The sequence below is a fragment of the Panthera tigris genome, chromosome B2 (genome assembly GCF_018350195.1).
Source record: "Panthera tigris isolate Pti1 chromosome B2, P.tigris_Pti1_mat1.1, whole genome shotgun sequence".
Taxonomy (NCBI): domain Eukaryota; kingdom Metazoa; phylum Chordata; class Mammalia; order Carnivora; family Felidae; genus Panthera; species Panthera tigris.
The window spans coordinates 14,766,845-14,788,037 of NC_056664.1; the positions used below are offsets into that span (position 1 = coordinate 14,766,845).

Sequence of the window (21,193 nt, forward strand, 5' to 3'; positions counted from 1 at the left end):
TTCTGAAGTCACAACCCTCCCTCTTTCCACCCCCTTCTCCACCCCCGTGACCGGCAGTCATACACATGGCCAAGCTAATCATGTACTACCTAGTGGCAAGATGCAGGGGCATCCTTGGGCAGAAGGGGGCGCTGTTTCATAGAGGTCTACCTGCCATAAATGCTCTCCCTCTCAGAGGAAGGACTCAGCCAATGTTACACCTCTAGAATTTCACCTTGGGTTCTGGTTCTCAAACTACTTTACAGACATCCTAGCGCTTATCCCAAAGTTCTATGAGTAGTTTTAAATATAAAAAAGAAAAACACCCCTATTCGCATCCAGCCCCTTAATGGCATGAAGGCTATGACAAAAAAGCAAGAACACTGAAGCATCTTGCCCTTTCTTTCCCTCTCTAGTATCAGTGTGGACCATGCACACGCTACCAACGGGATAAAATCGCTTTAGAAAACAAGTAGGGAAAGGGCCCAGTTTGAGAAGAGTTACCCAACAACTGTCAAAATGTCAATGGAACATCCTGTGGACTCTCTTCTCCCCAGGGCCCCGTGATTCCTGTGTGTCCATATCTTGGAGTACTTTTGGCTTGGTGCTTCGCTGACCTGGTCTCCTCACTTCCCCAAAAGAACTCCTAGAAGACTATGGAAAGGTCTTATGTCTGGCCTTCTTTGTTTGGAATAATGGTAAACATGAGAATGAATGAAAAGCATTCTCTCATGCCCAGAACACCTCTGTAAGAATAAGGATAGTGACCCAATGGAGCTTCAAATTTTTATGGTGCTTTATGCTTTTTCAAAGCATTTTCACATACACTGTCACAATCAACTCATACAACCACCTTCTGGTTTACGAGTGAGAAAAGAGAAATCACAAAGACCCTGCTCAAGATCATACAGCTTGGCAGTGGGACACCTGGGGTTGGAACCCAGATGGCATGATTTGTCCGGCATTTTCGTCAGGGCATCAAATAGCTCACGATCCTGGGGTCATCCTCTCTGACTTCGTTCTCTCCATACTGAGGTCACTTGCGCTGTGAGCCTTGATATCTAACCGTAGACCCAGATTTCAAAAGGAGAGAAAAAAACCAGTCCTTCTTTGGCAGGAATCTACGGATATCAAAACAAATGTGGCATCTTCTTTATTGCTTCTTTACGTGGGTCTTTCCGGATGAAAAGGCTCCAGTGGGGAACAGCTCATCAACTTGTTACTTCTAGGTACACACAACGCTCCTTAGTAATAGCAGGGCCTTCACACCGGGCCATGATTCGCTAAATATCCCCTGCTGTCTCACAGTTTGGCCCGTCAACTTCTCCCAGACATAAAACATCTGGGCTAGCACAAGACAACACGGCAAACTCAGAGAGAGATGTTTCCCAGATGTGAAGAAGACCACGGTCCTCAAGAGTCTGTCACAGGGCCGGCTCTGGGCGTCCGTATTTCCCAAGACCCTCTTCTAGCTGCGTCTCGCCATAGCTTGTGTGGGACTGAAAAGAGTTCCGGGGGGTTGACCAGAGAGCTGAATAAAATGCTAAGAAGTTAGCTGTGGAGAAGCAGAGAGCTTCCCTGCAGGCGGCCCCATGCTTCGTGGTCCTGCACCGGTTCCCAAAGTCCTGCTCACAAAGAGCGGGCTGTGACCTGCAGTTTCCGGAAGGACCTCCCGGGAAGGACGCCCTCTTCGGTGTGGGGCTCACTCCGCTTTTGTCCAGCGTGCCATCCGGGCACACCGCTGAGCTTTCTTCGACTTTAGAGAAAACCACCTGCAGAAATCCTGCTCATACCAGTTCCGTCTTGTGAAGAGTCGCTGGCTCCAAATGCTTATCTGGGGAGACGACTGGGAGGAAAGCTCGTTGCGTGCCCGGTTTAGAAAAATCTGGAAAAATACTCTGTTGTTGTGCAAACTTCTGAAAAATAAAAGAAGTGGAGACATGAACAATCGGGGAAATGCAACAGTGGACACCTCAATTTAAGTTCCACTCGCTGACAGCGGGCTGCACAGCTCGGTCGGGAAGCCCTTGTTAGCCTAGTAGCTTCGCTCGCTCGACAAGTCGGCTTGTACTATTGCAGCCCCAAACTGTGACCAGGAGACGCACGGACTACAGACTGGGGCCATTTCCAGCCCCTACTGTTAGCTACCTGCATGGAAAATCAGTGCCCCCTGAAACAGGCATTTGCCAGCAAGAAACTCAAGTCATTCATTTTTTAAATTTACCCTCCAGTAACTCTAATCATCTTGTGTGCAAATGACCCTAATGACCCCAAATCGTAAGCTGATGGCTTAGGTCCTCCACCGCGCCTAGCTTAATACCTGTACCCACTAGGTGCTCACGGGAGTCTTTTTGACTGGCGTCCAAAACAGCAACTAGAGAGATGAGTCCGTGGCCAGAGAGGCAAGGAAGTGAATATAGGGGGCCAGTGAGTGACAAGGCCCCGGGATAGCTCTTGGGTGAGATCTGTCCTGGCCCCTAAGTAGCCAGTCCTTCCTGATAATATCGAGACATATGGGACAGATCACTTCCTAGGGGGTCAGGCCCAAAGCTGGCCTCGCTCCTTATAGCTTTGGTCTACCCAGGTAAGCGGCCATGCACAAAGAGGCTCAGGGTCTGTAAGCTGGAGCCTGCCACCAACAGTTCAAGGGCTACGGTCAAGGCCACTTCAGCACCGGCCGGCCATCTTCCACCCTAGGACGCTGCCTGTATACCCCACTCCTCTGGCTTCTCAGGGCTAATTCCCAGGGAGCGGAGGCAAGCGCCAAAACTCTTAGAGGAGACCCCCCAGGAGGAATGGGTTCAAGGTCAAGAGAAGGAGACTGATCTACCACCGTGCGGTGGGGCTGCGTCACTCGCCTACAGGCGGAGTCGTGCCTTTGCCCCAGGATGATGGCAAGTCAGAGCCACACTTGCCACCACCGTCACCACCAGGGCCTCTGGCGCCCTGGAAGGATCCTGTGGCAGGTCTCGAGCTTCCTTCACACACCCTACTTCGTTTTCTCTCGGCAGCTCTCTGTGCAGGGCAACCGGATTCAAAACAAGCTGGGCGCTTCCCGCACCGATCCTCACAGCGCGGACGCCTCAGCAGGTGCCCGGTTCACAGAAGAACATCTCTCGCCAGCATTACGGATTCACGCTATCTACCAAATATATTCGGATTGGCGCCCCCGGGCGATCTTTTAATCATAATACGTGTTTTTTTACGAAGATACTTACACAAGTGAAAATAATGAGTGTTAAGTAGAAAACGACCAGAGCCAACAGCAGTACAATCTCGGCTCTGTATTTCTGAAAAGTGTCTTCTTTGCGTTCCTTAGGGCATCCTTAAAAAAAGAGAGAGAGAGAGTAAAAATACGAAGCTGTTTAACAGAACTTTCCTACCGTGATAAAAAGCTAAGAATGCTTTGCTCTGGCTTTTCTTTTTTTTTCCCCAAGTCCTTCTTGTCTCCCATGCCTAACCGCACACGTCTGTGCATTCGGGAAGAACAATGCTAGTGACAGCGGTGACGGCGGTGGCCGGTGCTCACTCGCACCTGAGCCTGGCTGTGTGCGATGGGCCCGGCATACGGCATCTCGCTCAGGCTCTATTTCCTGGCTTTTCTGGTGCCTGTGCATCAGATGACACACCATGTGTTGAAGCGTGAGCCTGCTTCATCTGTGCTGTGTAGAATGCTAGGTGTTCTCACCTCAGGAGGACTGGGGGGACGAAGGAACCGGGCAGGTGAGCCGCCCGGCTATTACTGAATGAGTCAACACGTTTTTGTAGAATCGTGAAATCTCCACCAAGGCTGGCGGCAAAGGTGGGCTAAGGGGCTCCCCGAGGGGCCGTCGAAGGCTGTGGCTGCAGCGCTTGGGGACGCAAAGGCAGGAAGAGACATGGAAGGGGACGGCCTCTTCTCACTCAGACATGACATCCGACGTGCGTTGTCTGGGATAGCCAGGTTGCCAAGCCTGCTTGAAGGCCCAGGCAGGGGCGGGTGGCGTGCAGGTGACTGGGGGGGTGGGGGGGGAGACGATCCCCTGGGGCCACGAATGGTCCTTGAGAGAGCTGGCAACCTCTAAAGCTCGATTCAACATTTCACAAGTAGTATAGGGATGGGTTCTCAGTAGGGTCTGTGACTCGAGAAAGGGAAGGTTGAGAGCCTAACATTTATCCAGCACTCCGTGTACCTCAGGCACCGAACTAAGCATTTCAGTGCAATATCCCATTTAGCCTTCACGCGAGCCCATGCTGGAGAGGTTATCGCCCCCATTTTAGAGATGAGAGAACTGAGGTTTAGAGGCTGTGAGAGATGTGCCCAAGGGCACACACTAATGAGCCGCAGAGCTCTTAAGTGAACCAGATCCAGGGGACTCTGGAGGAGTCTAACCACTGAACTTGTAGGCAACCTTGTCCTCAGCGGAGGAAAGGAAACCAGCCATTCTCTGTTCCTCTCCTCTCTGCTCTTCCCTGCAAGGTTGCTCTCATTTGTCAATCACCTCTCTGCAGATGCTGATTGACAGCCTGCTGTGTGCCAGATAGAGCGGAGAATAAAACAGATGCCAGGTCTGGGAGGTGCATGCAGACAGACAAAGCAGCATTAGGGGCTAGAGACTGAGAGGGGTGTAAGGTGTGTGTGTGTGTGTGTGTGTGTGTGTGTGTAACAGTGAACCAAATCCAAACACTGAGCTCTACACAGTGATCGTGTTCTTGTGAAAAAAGGAATATTATCCTAAGTCAGATTCCCTTCAGATTCCCAATAAAAGAAGAAAGCATTCCTGGCATAAACATCAGGAACTGTGTGACAACAACATGTTTGTCATTTCAAGCCCCAGCCACTAATGAGCGCTGGGCAAAAGTCAAATGCAAGGCATATTTTAAGCTACACAAAGAAAAATTCTGGGGAAAAACCCGAAGAGATAATCCTCCCCTTGGAGCTCAATTCTTGCGATTACTGCATAGAGCAAAAATGTGTATTCTGTCACTGGAACATTATTTTCTTGCTGTGCCCTTTTTCTTCGGCCTGAGTTGAGGCATCGGGCAATGTAGCCATCATAAATGGGAGGGAAATGCTGCGGCTCATCAGTTAAAAAGGTGGAAACATGATGCGGCCCCTCCTGGGCCAGATTAGAAAGATCCAAGGAGCAGAATATCATAGTCACCTGACGTATTCAGGACTACACTGTTTCCCTGTCCTCCGAAAATTCATCTCGGATACTTCCTATTCTTTGTAAATTTTTTAAAAATCTTTATTTATTTTTGATAAAGAGACGAGTGTGCGCAGGGGAAGAGCAGACAGAGAGGGAGACGCAGAATCCGAAGCAGGCTCCAGGCCCCAAGCTGTCAGCACAGAGCCCCACGCGGGGCTCGAACCCACGAACCACGAGATGATAACCTGAGACGAAGTCAGACGCTCAACCGACTGAGCCACCCAGGCGCCCCTTGGATACTTCCTATTTGCTTCAAAGGACTCTTGTATGAATAAACAACACCCAGATTGGTGGTTTGGCTACATTTGGCATCTACACAACTAGGGTGGATCTGTCTTTATTGGGAAGGAAGGAAGGAAGGAAGGAAGGAAGGAAGGAAGGAAGGAAGGAAAGGAGGAAGGAAGGGAGAGGGAGGGAGGAAGAGAAGGAAAGAAGGAAGGGAGGAAGGAAGGAAGGAAGGAAGGAAGGAAGGAAGGAAGGAAGAGGGAGGAAGAGAAGGAAGGAAGGAAGGGAGGGAGGGAGGAAGGAAGGAAGGAAGAGGGAGGGAGGAAGAGAGGAAGGAAGGAAGGAAGGAAGGAAGGAAGGAAGGAAGGAAGGAAGGAAGGAAAGGAGGAAGGAAGGGAGAGGGAGGGAGGAAGAGAAGGAAAGAAGGAAGGGAGGAAGGAAGGAAGGAAGGAAGGAAGGAAGGAAGGAAGGAAGAGGGAGGAAGAGAAGGAAGGAAGGAAGGAAGGAAGGAAGGAAGGAAGGAAGGAAGGAAAGGAGGAAGGAAGGGAGAGGGAGGGAGGAAGAGAAGGAAAGAAGGAAGGGAGGAAGGAAGGAAGGAAGGAAGGAAGGAAGGAAGGAAGGGGGAGGAAGAGAAGGAAGGAAGGAAGGAAGGAAGGGAGGGAGGGAGGAAGGAAGGAAGGAAGAGGGAGGGAGGAAGAGAGGAAGGAAGGAAGGAAGGAAGGAAGGAAGGAAGGAAGGAAGGAAAGGAGGAAGGAAGGAAGAGGGAGGGAGGAAGAGAAGGAAAGAAGGAAGGGAGGGAGGGAGGAAGGAAGGAAGGAAGGAAGGAAGGAAGGAAGGAAGAGGGAGGAAGAGAAGGAAGGAAGGAAGGGAGGGAGGGAGGAAGGAAGGAAGGAAGAGGGAGGGAGGAAGAGAGGAAGGAAGGAAGGAAGGAAGGAAGGAAGGAAGGAAGGAAAGGAGGAAGGAAGGAAGAGGGAGGGAGGAAGAGAAGGAAGGAAGGAAGGGAGGGAGGGAGGAAGGAAGGAAGGAAGAGGGAGGGAGGGAGAGAGGAAGGAAGGAAGGAAGGAAGGAAGGAAGGGAGGAAGGAAGGAAGGGAGGGAGGGAGGGAGGGAGCAGAAAAAGTTATGACATTCTTATAGGAGAATTTAGCTTTTAGCCACACGATCCTAAGCTTCCAGTTGGACTCCAATCGAGAGGACGGAGTTTCGAGCCTATGCAAGTGCACACGCATCTTGCAAGAAGGAAACAGGCGCAGCAGATCACCTCACCTGTCACTTTCAAGGTCACAGTGCCGCTTTGGTTTCTCCGCCCTTCTGGCTCCTCCAGGATGCACCTGTATGTCCCTGAGTCGACACTGGTAGTGTTTTCAATCTTCAGGGAGTACAGCCTTTCACCGGAGGCTTCTAAGGAGCCATCCTTCTGCTGGTGGTACCACAGACCCTCCGGGGGCATCTCTATCCTTCCCTCGCCGTCGTCTGTAAGCTGTTGAAAAAGCATCACGCTGCATCAGGTTCCACTAACAGGACTTGGAAACACCGTCCTCACCCCGCATCAAGGTTCTGCCTCTTGTTTTCATAACATCCGTCCTCAACTATTTTTTTTTTTTAAACAAAACAGTATGTGTATGTGTGACCTTCAGGGGAGGAGGAGAAAATGTATGAAAATTCTGTAAGGCTGTATCTTTTCTGGCATAAGATCAGGCCTGCGCTTTACGATTCGGCGTATCCCAGCTTCCACCCCCTAATAAAGGACAGAGTGTTGTTGCTGCTGACAATAATGATGCGTCGATGAGGATTTGCGTGAATCACTTTGAGTCATATGTTGCTGCTGGTTGTTCTGTATTAAATGTCCTCTTGTTTTCTTCAGATACCCACTCACCCCCTGAATGATTCTTACTTTTGTATCTCAGCCTCCCAACTCGAAGACCACTGCCAGACGGCTCGGCGGAAAGCACAGACATGCATGAGCAAATGCCTCCTGTAAACGGTCACCTTGTTCTTAAAAAACTGGGTGTCTGTGGGGTCACCCATGATGTCACAGGGTGCACCACACTGACGCCCTAGCAGGGCAAGAAGACAGCCGACGGTGGTGCCCCGGGGAGACTTTTTGTGCCACATCACGCGGCAGTCACACCAAGATGCACACAGAAGGACCGCGACCGCTTAAATCTTTGGACCCGGGACAGACCAGCCCGACTGGGGCAGATGCCCAATTCAGCCAACCGCACCCGCGGGGGTTCTCTGCCTAAACTATCTTCTTTGTTAACGTCGGTGGGGTCTCTCCCTCACCTCTTACTTGACAGATTAGGCCACAACCGCATTCTCCATCAGTTTTTTTTTCCCCCAGATATATTTTTAATCTGCCTAATTAGCTCGCCCGTGCATCCTCCACCGAAATGTTTTCAAGCGTCCAAACGGATTGACACAAAAGGAAGGCAAATCACCGTTCGTTCTCGTTCTCAGCGCTCAGCCCTCGCCCTTTGCTGGATGGCCGGGACCGCCAGGGAGCCTGGGACCCGGCGGCATCCCTCACGTGCCCCTAGAATGTGAGGGCGCCAAGGAGCCACCTCAGGGAATGACCCAGCGATCAGCAGGATTCCCTGTCGCTGCAGAATGTCATCTCCTGTCCCGGGAGCCGCCAGCTCCTCTCCCACTTTCCAGGCGATTCAGGGCGGAGGATCACTAACCAAGGAAGCAGGGGACGCCCAGTGAGGCCGAAGCAGCTCAGGAAGGGGCGTGCACACACGCACACACACACTACACACAAGCGCTATACACACACAACACGCTACACGCACTCCGTGGCTTCCCCTTCATTTACTACGCGAGGGAAGCGCAGAGCCCCCAGCAGGCCGGCTGGGCCCCGGGCGCTCGCGGACTCGGCGGAAGGACGGACGGACGGACGGGCTGCAGAGACACCTGGCGGCGGAGCCACCACCGCTCCCGCCCCCGCCGCCACACGGCGCCCCGGCGAGCGGCTTTTCTCCCGCACCGCCTAGGAGAGTGGAGCGCATTGCTGGACGGTTCTTCTGGTGTCGAAAGGTCCTTTCCTAAATAATCAAGGATCTACAGCCTCGGGGCTTCAGGGCTTCAAAAATGGAGCAGAGAAACGAGGAGCGGCCGAGGAGGCCGAGAAAGAGCTAGAGGCATCCAATGGGCGCCAGAACGCATCTCCTTTAGCCCAGGGTTCCCCCTTCAGGACTAATTACACCGCAATCTGCGGCCTCCCGGCGCGCTCCCGCCCCGCCCCTCCCCTCCCCTGGCCGGGGCGGTTCGGCTCCCCCTACCGGGGCTGGCGGGGGGGCTGGCGGCCGGGACCCTCGGGGCGCCCGCTCGGCCCTCACCCCGCCACGAAGCCACTCCTCCAGGCTTTCTTTTCAGAATTAACCTCTAAATATGTCAATTGCAGAGTTATTTCTAACACAGTTCACCGGACTCTGTCTTGCTAGAACTCCTGCGTCCGAAAGGGCAGAAACTTGGTGGCAGCAATCATTCTGAGGTTACCTATCTCCGGTTTTCTCCTTGGGGGCCTCTGGTCCCGTTCAGCGATCCCTGATCCCTCCCTCAACTCGGAAAGATCCCATCTTGAAAGTCAAGATCAAAACCGCAGACCCTTCCGGAGGGGGTGGGAACAGAACCTGTGGTCCCGTTATCCTGCCGGCTGCCAAGCTGGCCGAAGCCAGCGTGCAGGTGATCAGAACCGGCGGGCGGTGGCCGCCTGTCTTTTGGCCGAAAAGAATTTCACTTTAACATTCAGTGGTAAGGAGCGCCTAGGTGGCTCAGTCCGTTAAGCGGCCGGCTTCCGCTCAGGCCGTGATCTCACAGTTCGTGAGTTCGAGCCCCGCACTGATAGCTCCAAGCCTGCTCATGATTCTGTCTCCCTCTCTCTTTCTGAAAAATAAATACACATTAAAAAAAAAAAAATCAGTAGTAACAGCGAGAAGTAGTTTATTTGGTGGTCAGATTTCCGTGAGCCTCTGGCAAAACCTCCAGTGGGTCTCCAGTTACTTTTCAAATAGAAAAACAAAGGCAGAGTGAGGTCATGAGAAAGACAGAAGATAGAAGTAGGGGAAGGAAAGGCAAAACAAAGGACCCCAAAGCAACCTGCAGAATTGTGATTTACTGACCCATCACAGCCATCAGCGGGATCGTGGCAAAATACCTCAAATGTCGTGGGGCCATCTTCCAATGGCCTCTTCCTGGGTCTTCCTGAAAGACCCAGAACACTGGGAGAACTACTCGCTGAACTTGGGAACTCTTGCCTAAGTAATGAGCACGGCCTTTGCCGATGACTAACTATAGCAAAAGGAACCTTCTGTGAATTCACACAATGCACCCGGAAATATTTCAGAACGCTCCCTCCTGGCTTCAAGTTGTAGATGCATACACAATGCCTATTCCCCCTTCTCTATGCCATTTCAAGATAGATCTTGTCATGTGACTCCATCTGGGCAGTGTGGGATTTGCCTACAGCTGCAAAAATAGTTGTAGTTTTTATGTTAACGTAGCATGCTCAAAATGCAAGCAGGCATTAGCAGTACCAGGAGACTTTTTATGCAAAAGTTCAAATCATTAACTTCAGTTCTGGGGCCCGGCAGCTAGCACACCGCGAGATCAGGGGAGTCCCTTGTGGCAAAAGCAGCACCGTTCAAGAACCAAAGGAGCATTCCAGAAAGAGGTAAACTGACCAGCCAGCAAATGGGCCATCCTCAACTGTGTTTCATGAGTTCTTGTAAGCATTTGAGCTGGCTCGAAATCAACCACTGGCAAAGAACAGCTCTTTAAACATTCCAAAGCTGAAAGTGTTTCATTGCCTCTCTGCGAAGGCATTTTAGGAAATAGTAATTTATAACAAAAGGAACCCTCGGATTCATTCACAGCCAAGCATAATTGATGGGAACTATTTAATGTGCACTTTCCAAAGCTAATATTGTAGTGCGCTAAACCACAACACGATTTGCGCAAATTAATTCCTCAAAAGAGTCATCCCAATTATGTTTTAAAAATCTACGCTCCGTGCATTAACTCTGATGCGGACAATTCTATAGTTTTGATTGGATTAGAGAAGGGTAAAATATAGGACATCTCATTTTCAGAAAACCTAGGGACTTTTGATTTGCCTCAAGGCCTTCAATGTGACTAAACAATTTAAGTAACCTATTCTTTCTCTAAAATGGAGATTTGACCTTAAGGAAACCACAAGCCCCAAATTAAGTAAACTCTTTAATTTGCTGAATACTAAAGCAAGCAAATACAAGTACGTACTAATTTTAAGGGCATGTGAATTAAAGTTTGTTGTTTTTTTTAAATGATGGACAAATTGGAACTAGAACAAAAGAAATAATATGTTTGAAATTGAACTGATATTTCTGTCAAAAACCCTACTGTGGAAAATTATGTTTTTTAATTTAAATAATTTGATCCAAATATATGCTCACCTTCTAGATTGCCATATTTGAATATAAGAGAGCAACAGTTCCGGGGGTGCCTGGGTGGCTCAGTTGGTTAAGCATCCGACTCTTGATGTCGGCTCAGGTCATGATCTCATAGTTTGTGAGTTCAAGCCCCGCATCGGGCTCTATGCTGACAGTGTGGAGCCTGCTCGAGATTCTCTCTCCCTCTCTCCCCCTCTCTCTCTCCTCCCTCTCTCCCTCTACCCCTCTCCCCAGCTCATATGCATGCACTCTCTCTAAAATAAAATTTAAAAAAAAAAGTTTTTAAAAAGGAAGAGATTTTCTTGAGGGGCAAAATGTGTGTGTATATATATGCATATATATATATTGAATCCAACAGTTTGAATAAACATATTTAAAGGTATGGACTTTATGTATTTAAAAGTGGTATGAAAGTAATCTGATATATTCCAATCACATTGAACAGCTTTTTCTTTATTGCATTTCTCATGCACTAACTTTCATGTACCTTGGTTTCTAACTCAATTAAAGTGCCAATATAATCCCCATTCATCATAAAAACAGCTCTTTATAACGTGCAAAATAGTTTGGCTCGGAGGTTGATGTCATAATGAGGGTAGAATGTATGCGCATTAACATCGTTTTTTTCTAAGTGTAGTTTTATTGGAAAAATGATTTTCCACTTTGAAATTTACTGGGTCTAACAGACAGAGTTGAATTTATGGCTGCTAAGAGAGTTATGAGTATGGCAGAGGCAACATAATTAAGAGCACAGGCTTTGGAGTCGATCAGACCTGGAAGCAAACCCCGGCCTCACCACGGCTAAGATCTGCTCTTGGCCAACTGACCGAACAGCTCTCGGGCTTCTGTCTGCTCCACAGACACGGGGTGGGGGTGGGAGTGGGGGGAATCGTATCCCCCAAGGGGAGTGAGAAGACACGCATGATGAGGGGCGTGGATGGTACAAAACAGTGTCTGTCGATCGCACAGAGAGCCCTAAATGTCTTACTCTTCTCTCTCATGTTCCCAGCCCCGGTTTCACTCAGCTTCTAAAGAGTTCCCAGCGCACTGGGATTATTCAAAAAGCATTTGCTGAGTGAATGAGTGAATTAAAAAAAAAAAAAATGAGAGAGTTATAAGGGCACTGGCTTTGGAATCAAAGGCGTGAAGTCCTTCAATTTGTGGTCCATTAGCTGGGTCACCCGTGGTAAGCCACCCGCTCTCTGGGTCTTGTTTCCACACCTGTAACTTTCTCACTTGCTCCGTGGAGTGATTTAAAGTGCCAAAGGAGAGAATACATGAAAGCGCTTTACAAATGCTAGCGTGGGTAACGGAAGTTGTTATTATACCTGAGAGCCATCCACTCGCCCATGCTCTCATTCTTTACCGCTGATACGTCCCGTCTCCTCCCTGGCAAAGTTGTTCTAGAAGTCCCAACATCTGCTCTAGAGAGGAATTATTTTTCTAGCCCCCGCGTGTCCACAAAATATCCACAACACTCGGAACTGTCTCCAGCACCGTGACAATAAATGCGGCAACACCCTCCGGCACTGGGATTTGACCAGTGTCCGTGCCGAGCGTCCTTCCTCCACGTGCGTCCTGTGGGTCCCGCTGGACCTGGAAGAGGCCCTCTTAGGAGCTGTGACTCACATCGTACACAGGGATGGCATCCGGTTCTACAGGAGGCACGCGTGACTCAGGCGTGACGCCCGTGACCGGAGAGACTGGTTCTGACGACCACATGACCCCACCAAAGCCACTTAAATATAACCAGACATTCGTTGAGCTATTAGAAGAGAGGCACAATCTTGTCCTTCGCCCATGACCCTGAGAGGGTACACAGGACTGCCGTCACTGGCTACTATCTCACTGCCGTGGGGAGGCTGATGAGAAACCCAGTATGAAGAAAGGAAGAGTTGAGGGACAGAAAGACACCAGGTCCCGGGGATATTTAAGGACCCCTAAATCCAGCTGTCTTTGCTTCTTATGCTGCCGAAACAAAGCACCCCAAACCGAGGGACTTAAAGTAACAGGATCTTTTCGGAACCCTCCTGCACTGCTGGTGGGAATGCAAACTGGTGCAGCCACTGTGGAAAACAGTGTGGCGGTGCCTCAAAAAGTTAAAAATAGAAAGATCACATGCTCCAGTAATTCTACTGCTGGGTATTTACGTGGAGAATACCACAATGCCAATTGGAAGAGATTGACGCGCCCCCGTGTTTATTGCACCGTTATTTACAACAGCCAAATGACAGAAGCAGCCCAAGTATCCCTCGATAGATGCATGGATAAAGCAGATAGGATATAGATACACAATGGAATATTATCAGCCACAAAGAAGAAGGAGATCTTGCCACTTGCAGCAACACGGATGGATCTGGAGGGTATAATGCCAAGTGAAATAAGTCAGTCAGAGAAAGACAAAATACCATGTGATTTCACTCCTATGTGGAGTTTAAGAAACAACATGAACGAACAAAGAAAAAAAGAGACAGACAAAAGAGCCGACTCTTAACCATAGAGAACAAACGGATGGTTACCAGAGGGGAGGGCGGTAAAATAGGGGTAAAATGGGTAAAATAGGGGAAGGGGATTAAGGGTACCCTTATCATGAGGAGCACTGAGTCACGTATAGAACTGTTGAATCATTCTATTACACGCCTGAAATTGATATGACACTGTAGGATAACTAGACGGGAATTGGAAATTTTTTAATAAAATTATAAAAATAAACAGGGGCGCCTGGGTGGCTCAGTCGGTTAAGCATCCGACTTCAGCTCAGGTCACGATCTCACCGTCCGTGAGTTCGAGCCCCGCGTCGGGCTCTGGGCTGATGGCTCGGAGCCTGGAGCCTGCTTCTGATTCTGTGTCTCCCTCTCTCTCTGCCCCTCCCCCGTTCATGCTCTGTCTCTCTCTGTCTCAAAAATAAATAAACGTTAAAAAAAATTAAAATAAAATAAAATAAAATAAACAACTGTATTCTCTCACAGTTCTAGAGGCCAAAAGCCGACAAGCAAGGTGCTGACAGGGCTGTGCTCCCTCTGAAGGCTCTAGGGAAGAATCTGTTTCATGCCTCGTTCCTGAAGCTTCTGGCATTGCTGGCCATCCTTGTCATTCCTTGGCTTGTGGACACATGCACTCGTTTCTGCCTGCACCCTCACATGGTGTCCTCCCTGGGTGTCTCTATCTGTCTATCCTTTTTCTCTTCTTCTAAGGACACCAGTCACTGGATTAGTGACACCAGTCACTTATCCAGTGTGACCTCACTTTAAATTGCTTGCATCTGCAAAGACCCTATTTCCATATAAGGTCACTTCACAAATACCAGGGATAATCTTTCTGTGGGGCACAATTCTGCCCACAGTACCAGACGTAACTGGAGTGTGAATTATCATTTTAAAGCTTTTTTCCATTTCAATTATGTAAACCAATATATTCCCTTTATATGAAGCTAGATTTTTTAATATAGTTTATTTTTATTTGTTTATTTCGAGAGGGTGACTCAGACAGCATGAGTCAGGGAGGCACAGAGAGAAAGGAACAGAGAGAATTCCAAGCAGACTCCTTGGGGTCAGCAAGGAGCCCGACGCGGGGCTCGAACTCACGAACCGTGAGATCGTGACCTGAGTCGACATCAAGAGTCAGGTGCTCAACCAACTGAGCCACCCAGGTGGCTACTTGAAGCTACCTTTGACGGGATTACAATGCTTTGCAAGTAAAGAGTCCTACCTGGTAGGGGCACTGTGAACCACCCCAGAAATAAATGTGGCATGGGGGGCACTGTCTCCACACGGCTCCAGGCTGTAGACCAGTCCTGCTTGCCTCTTGGGCTCAGATGCTCCCCACACCCCCAGGAATGAGACATCCAGGACTAATCTGATTCAGAGTCTTTGTGCCCCAGAACTGACCCAGCGTGATCCAACATGATTACGAATTGTGTATGGCAACTGGCCTCCCTCTTTCCCCGTAGGTGTTCCCCACCTGGACCTATAATCCTAAACAACTACCCGCTCTTCTGGAATCTCTCATCTCTTAGAGAATTGGGACAAGAACAGACTGGGTGATGCTCCACAAAAACATGAAGTTTATTAAAAGCCTTGGGCTCCCAATCCTGTACCACTCTTACAGGACCCCACAGGAGCGTTAGCCAACGGCATCCCAGTGCAAGAACAAAAACCCAAGGTAGGTTTGTGGGTGTTCTTTGAATCTCAGGGAAGTCCTCATGTCTAGCTCTGGTTTGAGCTAGGGCTTTTGGTAGAAAATTTGCGGTTATCACTGGAGTAGCCAGGAAAAGATTATGCAAACAATTTTAGACGGAGAAACCCTTTTTTAGGTAGAATCTCTTTTTAGCTCTGCCTCCCCTTTTCGCTAAGACCTTCCCTTACATCACTGCGACCTTCTCACTTCCTCTTTTTTGTGTAGTGACATAACCAAGTACAGAACTAAGATAATGTGGTTCTCACATGACCTAAATCCCCCTTTTATTCATGGAAAACAAGTGTTTGATTTCATTCCATTCCACTCCCAGCTGCCTTCTTCCTCTCTACTCTCCTGCACACTCAAAGATTTGAGCAACTTCTCTCTGATTCATCATTGTCCCAAAGTCTCGACGAGGAACCAATCCCAGTGGGCTGAGGCTTCTATGGCCCCTATGAGGTGGCCACGTGCTGGGCTGCCCAGTCCTCTGTAGAACCACGGGGACACGACTGGTGACCACGAATGAAGGGAAGGGACATCTGAGAAATGTGTTGAAGTCTCGGCTGAGTTACCCTGATTGTCTTTTGCAATCGAGCGAGAAAACGCCTCCCTCGGAGACCCATCTTCGAGGATGAATCACAGCCTGTGTTTCCTCCCAAGAAATAATCTTTTCCCTACAAATGCGTGCCATTACATCACCCTCTTTGCTTAAAAACTTTCAGTGACGCCTTGCTGCTGAAAGGAGTTCAAGGCATTGTAACTGGGCATTCAAGGTTCTTCACCATCAGTTCCAAGGCTTCTCTGTAACATCTGCCAGCCCTCTTCTATATAACTCTCCCTTCCAGATCACTGGTCACCCCACTGGCTCCCCCAAAATGCGTGTGGATTCCTTTTCCATGCCTTTGCTCAAGACGGTCCTTTGGCCAAAGTCCCGTGTTGATTAGGATGGGCCAGCATGAGGCCCAGGACTTGGAACGCACTTGGGACCCAGAAATCTTTACCAATGAAACTGTGAATGTAAGGGCCACCTGAAAACCAACTTTATGTCTTTCACGGTTTGGCCGAGGGTAAAGGCCACCGAAGTGAGTCAGCCAGGCCAAGCGGTGTAGGTGCCAATGTGGGCAGCGTGATTTTTCTGTGACACTGACGCACTGCTTTCGCGTTTCAATGTTTCAGTGCTTCTGTGTTTACTACAGGAATGCTTCCTTCTCCTCCCAAAGACATGCTCTTAAATCTCATCTTACAGCAGATAAAATTCTAGAATCAAGGAACTGTAGTGAGCGGCACACCCTGGCTCCTTCACGGGTCCATCCGCATTTGTGGCTGCACGGGTTACATCCGCCCAGACCACTCATCCGCTCCAGCCCCCACCGAGGGACCCCGGTTTCCTCAGCGCCTCCTGGCTTTGTGGTCCGCCATCACACAAGCCGGCAGAGACACAAAATACAAATACACTGAATGGGAAGTCAGCAACCTACACGGACGGCAGCTTCATCACAAAACAAGGACAAGCAAGAAGTGCGTGGTGACTAGCCTGGAACTTTGGAAGGAGCCTCACACACGCCATTCACCTGCTCTCTGACAGCTCCCTTGGTTCAGGGGATAACCCATGATCCCTTCTCGCTCTTACAAACCCAAGACTGACTTCTGAAATCCGTCTTACTTCCCCTTTCTCCCTTCCTTTGGAAATCATCTGAAAAGGGCATGTGTCTTGTGACACATCTCTTGTCTTCAACCCCGCAGTGTCACCCAAGGTTGACACTATATATCCTCTTTCGTTATGCATCAGCGTAGGCTGTCAGGGCTCCCGGCATGACTCCAGATGGTACCACATCTCCCTGATAAATAACCCCTCACTATCATCAGTTGCGAACATCACCAAGCCCAAACACTGCGTCCAGGGGCATCCTCTCCCTGCAAACCTAGTGCAGCCGCATTGAAGACAGTGTGAACCCACTTGTGCTCCGCGCGGAGCACAGAGGTAGCCCTTTCATGGGATGCTCTTACTCCTGGAAGACATGGGATGGTGCCACGCCCTCTTACACAAGACACTCAACAGCCGGCGGGAGAGCGTGCTGGACCAAGTCTGTCTGCATATTTTCTCAAAATCCCTCCCGAAACAAACACAGTCAGGTCACGACTTTCAAAGCTAAACTCAGCTACTAGCTTGACGGGTATGCGTATTCATGTTTCTATTTCTTCCTAAGCATCTACTTTGCCTTAACAGGTGCAATACAGGAAAGGACAAGAGGAGGGCCCATTGTTGGATCCCAGTTAGAAGGGCACTGGTCCACAGGAAATAAAAGCTGGGTTCACAGGAAGAGGGCTATCTCTGCCCACCCTTTGCTCCACCTACAGCCCCCTGTGTTATACTAAGCCTCCTCACCCCCGCCCCTCACCGTACCTCTCTTTATCCAGAGAGGATAAAATGCACACTGTTTCTTCCTCACTCGCCCTAATGTCACAAACACGAATTGGACGCCCTCTGCGCGGAGTCTTTTGGTAAAAGGCACATGAGAAGAAACACATGGTTTCCATGGGTCCTCTGGTAATCACAAGTAATCACTGCCAGTTGGACAGTGGCAGGATGCCCTATGGTTGTGGGAGAACCAAGGGGCACATGGAATTTTACCTTGTGACTCATTATAACCGCAATTGTGATACGCAGAAGTCCTGAGAGAATGTGATTCAATCTGGTGGATGATAAAAACAAAAACAAAAACAAGAACAAAAACAACACGCTAAGGGACTCTGCTTCACTCGCCCAGCGCGTAGCCCACAACTGCGCAAAGCGGTTTGACGAACCACACTAGTGATGGCTAGACAGGTGACAGGAGCAAGGCGGGTTGAGGTCACCGGGTTTAAATTTCTCCTTTTACAGCCACCTCTGCGCTGAAACATTTTACAAAAAAAAAAAAAAAAAGTTGTGTGGGGGAAAAAGAAAAACAATAACCAGACGCTTAATCTTCTGGAGAACCAAGTACTTCAGTCTCCCACCACTGACCTTATTTCCAGAATACTCTATCCATTTGTGTTGTACAAACACAATCGATGCGGAAGTGTAATTACTGGGCTGGAAAATAATAAATATCTACAGAACATGCTGAGGCCTGTTAAAAAGTACTTGAAGGAACAATGCGTTTCATTTTCAAGGTAGCTGAATAGTTTATGGGCAGAACACAGCTTTCCTATTCCCCCCGCGACTCGATCACTGTTTCCCTCTTTAAAAAAAAAAAATTACTATGGCATGATCTTTCAATGACCCTATTCCATGAACCAAAAGAAAATGCCAAGAGACTGTTGTCATTTTTAAAAAAAAAAAAAAAAATCAGTTTTGAGAGACCTTCAGGGTAAATCATGCAAGAACCTTGTTCAATAAACAAGCTCATGCATTATAGAGTTACATCATCAGCTGACATCCAAGGAGGAGCCAAAGGTTAATGGCTACGGTTTACTGCATCATTCCAAATGACCTTGTGCAAGATTTACCTTGACAACTATTTGAACTTTACAGTCTGAAATTCCATCTACTTGTTTCATGAGTACTTTTTAATTACTCCCCTGGGGATAGTCTTTTTTTTTTTTTTTTTTTATTCCTCTCTGGAAGGGATCATGGTTTCATGTTTTGCCCCTTCTTTAAGGTAGCTAAGTCCCTGCCTGGCTAGACCAAGGAGACTTTTCTATTCTTTACCCTCAGTAACGGAGGTGGAAACCAGAGAACTCAGGCTAAGGAATCAGACTACTTGGTTCGAATCCCCCTTTCTCATTTAGCCAAGCTGTGTAACAGTGAGTGGCTTCCTTCACTCCCTAAGCCTCAGTTTCCTCGTCTGTAAAATGGGAACAGCAGTAGCAGTACAGATCTCTTAAGTCCATTGGAAGGACTGACACAGATAATGCATGTAAATATTTACCCCGGAGGCTGGCACACAGTGAGCACTCAAATAATAATGTCTTCACAATATTTTTGCTTCAATGCTGTTGTTTTTACCAGAACAATCTTGGAAGTGTTATGTTCTCTGATCCCACAGTGAATGAAGTGGAAACCAAGTAGGAATAATAACAGACGTGCTGTCCTACACGATACAGTGCTCCAAGGCAGCAAAAGTATATCTAGTGCACATACCTCACCAAGTGCCAGCCTGAATTCACTGAGCACCTTCCCAACTGGCCGGGCAAACACTGGGTGCTGCGTGGAATTCACAAAAACAGGGGTGCAGCACCGTCCCAGGGAAAGAGGCCATCCGGTCCAGAGAGGAGACACACACACACACACACACACACACACACACACACACCCCTGTCCTATACTGCCTTGCTAAATGGCCAGATACACGTGCAGGTTCGTAAAGCATCTTTCTTTTGGAGGGCAGAACAAAGGCCTGCATTCTGCAGAAAGCAACGAACACAGAGATTTCTTCTCGGATGCTAAATCAGAGCCGCGGAGTAAGGCTAGGATATCACGCGCCCTCGGCTGAACCTGGAGGTGCTGTTGTGGCAGAACCTCATTAGGGGAGGTGGACAAAAGACCAGGGACTGCGGGGCTGTGCGAAGCCGCTGGAACCGCGGTCCTAGCCTCTGAAAATGTTCCAGTTGAGGAACTCTTTAAAGAAGCCGCGGTGCAACTCAATTCTCCTATGAGGGAAGGGGGGGGGGGGCACAGTGACGCTGGTTCTTACTTGCGTGGGTGCTGCTCACGCCCCCCCCCCAGACGCCCACGTCCCCAGGCTGGGCCCCTCAGGACTGTCGGAGCGCCAAGCAGCATGGACAAGCTAGGGGACAGGGTAACCCAGAAAGCGGATGCCAGACAACTCCCATCTGGGACACAAGCCTAGAGCACATTGGACGATCTCTTAGTGGCCTTCTCTCAACGTGCCTGTTCCTCCCTCCCCGGCCCCGAATTAGGGACCCCACAGTCCCCCAAACCTCAGAAATCAGAAATCTGGGGGGCATTCCTACTGTCCGATATCCAAATCTGCCCTGGCTGCTTTCTCCTGGCCACAACCACAGGTGGCGTCCAGAATTCATCCAAATCAGCGAGTCTCTGCGCTTCCAAAGCGTCTTACTTGGATCATTCATCTCAGGCCACCTCTAGGGGCAGGGAGGGAATTAGGTCCTTGGGGAACATAAGCTAAGTCGCCTTGTCGCTAGATGCGGGTGGCGCGGGGTGGGGGTGAGGAAGGCGTGCGGGAAGGCGCGGTATTCGGAGGCTAGCCGCGGTTACAGAGGGTCGCCAGCCCAAGGGAGGCGGTCCCCGCAGCCTCCAACCGGGCTGGCCGAGCCCTAGCCCGCGGGCATCGCCGCGCTTACCTTGGTCCAGAAGACCGTGTAGGGGACCTGCGGGTCCCAGGGGGCGGTGCACGGCAAGTCCACGTCCTCGGAACAAGCCACCTTCACCACCCGCGCCGCGGGCGCCAGGCTGCAGGCTGCAAGAGGGACAGAGAGAGCGGCGTGAGCCAGCGAGAGAAGGGGGTGGGGGTGGGGGGGAGGTCGCCAGGACCCGGTGGGGAGGCGACAGGCGTCTGGAGCCCTACCGCAGCTCAGGAGCAGGAGCCGGAGGCCGCGCGACATGGCTGGAGACGGCCGGCCTGTGGCGCGCTCCGCGGCGCCGCTCTCTTTGTACCCGCGCGCACCGGGACTTCCCCGGGCGCTGGGCTGGGGGAATCCCCGGCGGGGCGGCGGAAGCGGACGGCGCGGCTCCCCCCGCCCCCCACCCTCCGGCGCCGGCCACCCGCGGGCCGCCCCGCCCCGCCCCCGCCCCGCCCCCGCGCGCCCGGAGCCCGCGTGGCTGCCGCAGCCGCGGGGCCGCGGCGATCGCAACCCGCGCGGAACGCGGCGCGCTGGGGCTTTGCAGACGGCGCGGGCGCGCGTGACCCCGCGCCGCTGACCACCCCCCATCCCCCCCACCTCGGCCGGCGGGAGCGAGGCCAGCCCCGGGGTGTTCCGTTCTGTGCACGGACACGAAACCAGATCCGGAGAGGTGGCGCCGCTTCCCCAGGGCGCGCAGCGTGTGGGTGGTGACGCCAGAGGTGAACTCAGGACCTCGCTCTCCCGCAGATTCTGTTGTAACCAAAGACTCCTCGGGCCTCCCGTGGAACTGCCGGAGTCTGGTACGCGGCTCCCTGCCTTCGGACATGGGTTATGGAGCCAGCCCATCGAAATTATTTCAGCCAAAGGAGAACCTCTCCTGTTA

General features: G+C 50.4%; 1 protein-coding gene across 2 annotated transcripts; it reads right to left on the minus strand.

Moving 5' to 3' along the window:
* Positions 1–753: 753 nt before the first annotated feature.
* Positions 754–20,621, minus strand: CD83 (CD83 molecule). 2 transcript variants are annotated; one of them, XM_042985691.1, is made up of 5 exons: positions 20,535–20,621; positions 20,311–20,426; positions 6,662–6,875; positions 3,198–3,304; positions 754–1,892 (listed from the first exon to the last, which is right to left on the minus strand). In XM_042985691.1, exons 1-5 carry the CDS (start codon positions 20,569–20,571, stop codon positions 1,767–1,769), a joined length of 600 nt encoding a protein of 199 aa, XP_042841625.1. In that variant the 5' UTR covers positions 20,572–20,621; the 3' UTR covers positions 754–1,766. The 2 variants fall into 2 exon arrangements, with proteins under 2 accessions (XP_042841625.1, XP_042841624.1); XM_042985690.1 differs by having other exon boundaries at positions 754–1,895.
* Positions 20,622–21,193: the final 572 nt, after the last annotated feature.

Coding starts and splice junctions, on each gene's coding strand:
- CD83 (XM_042985690.1), bottom strand. CDS start 20,571: ATGTCGCGCGGCCTCCGGCTCCTGCTCCTGAGCTGCG. Junction 20,427..20,534: donor GCTCCTGCTCCTGAGCTGCG/GTAGGGCTCCAG, acceptor TCCCTCTTGCAG/CCTGCAGCCTGGCGCCCGCG. Junction 1,896..3,197: donor CACTCATTATTTTCACTTGT/GTAAGTATCTTC, acceptor TTTATTTTTCAG/AAGTTTGCACAACAACAGAG.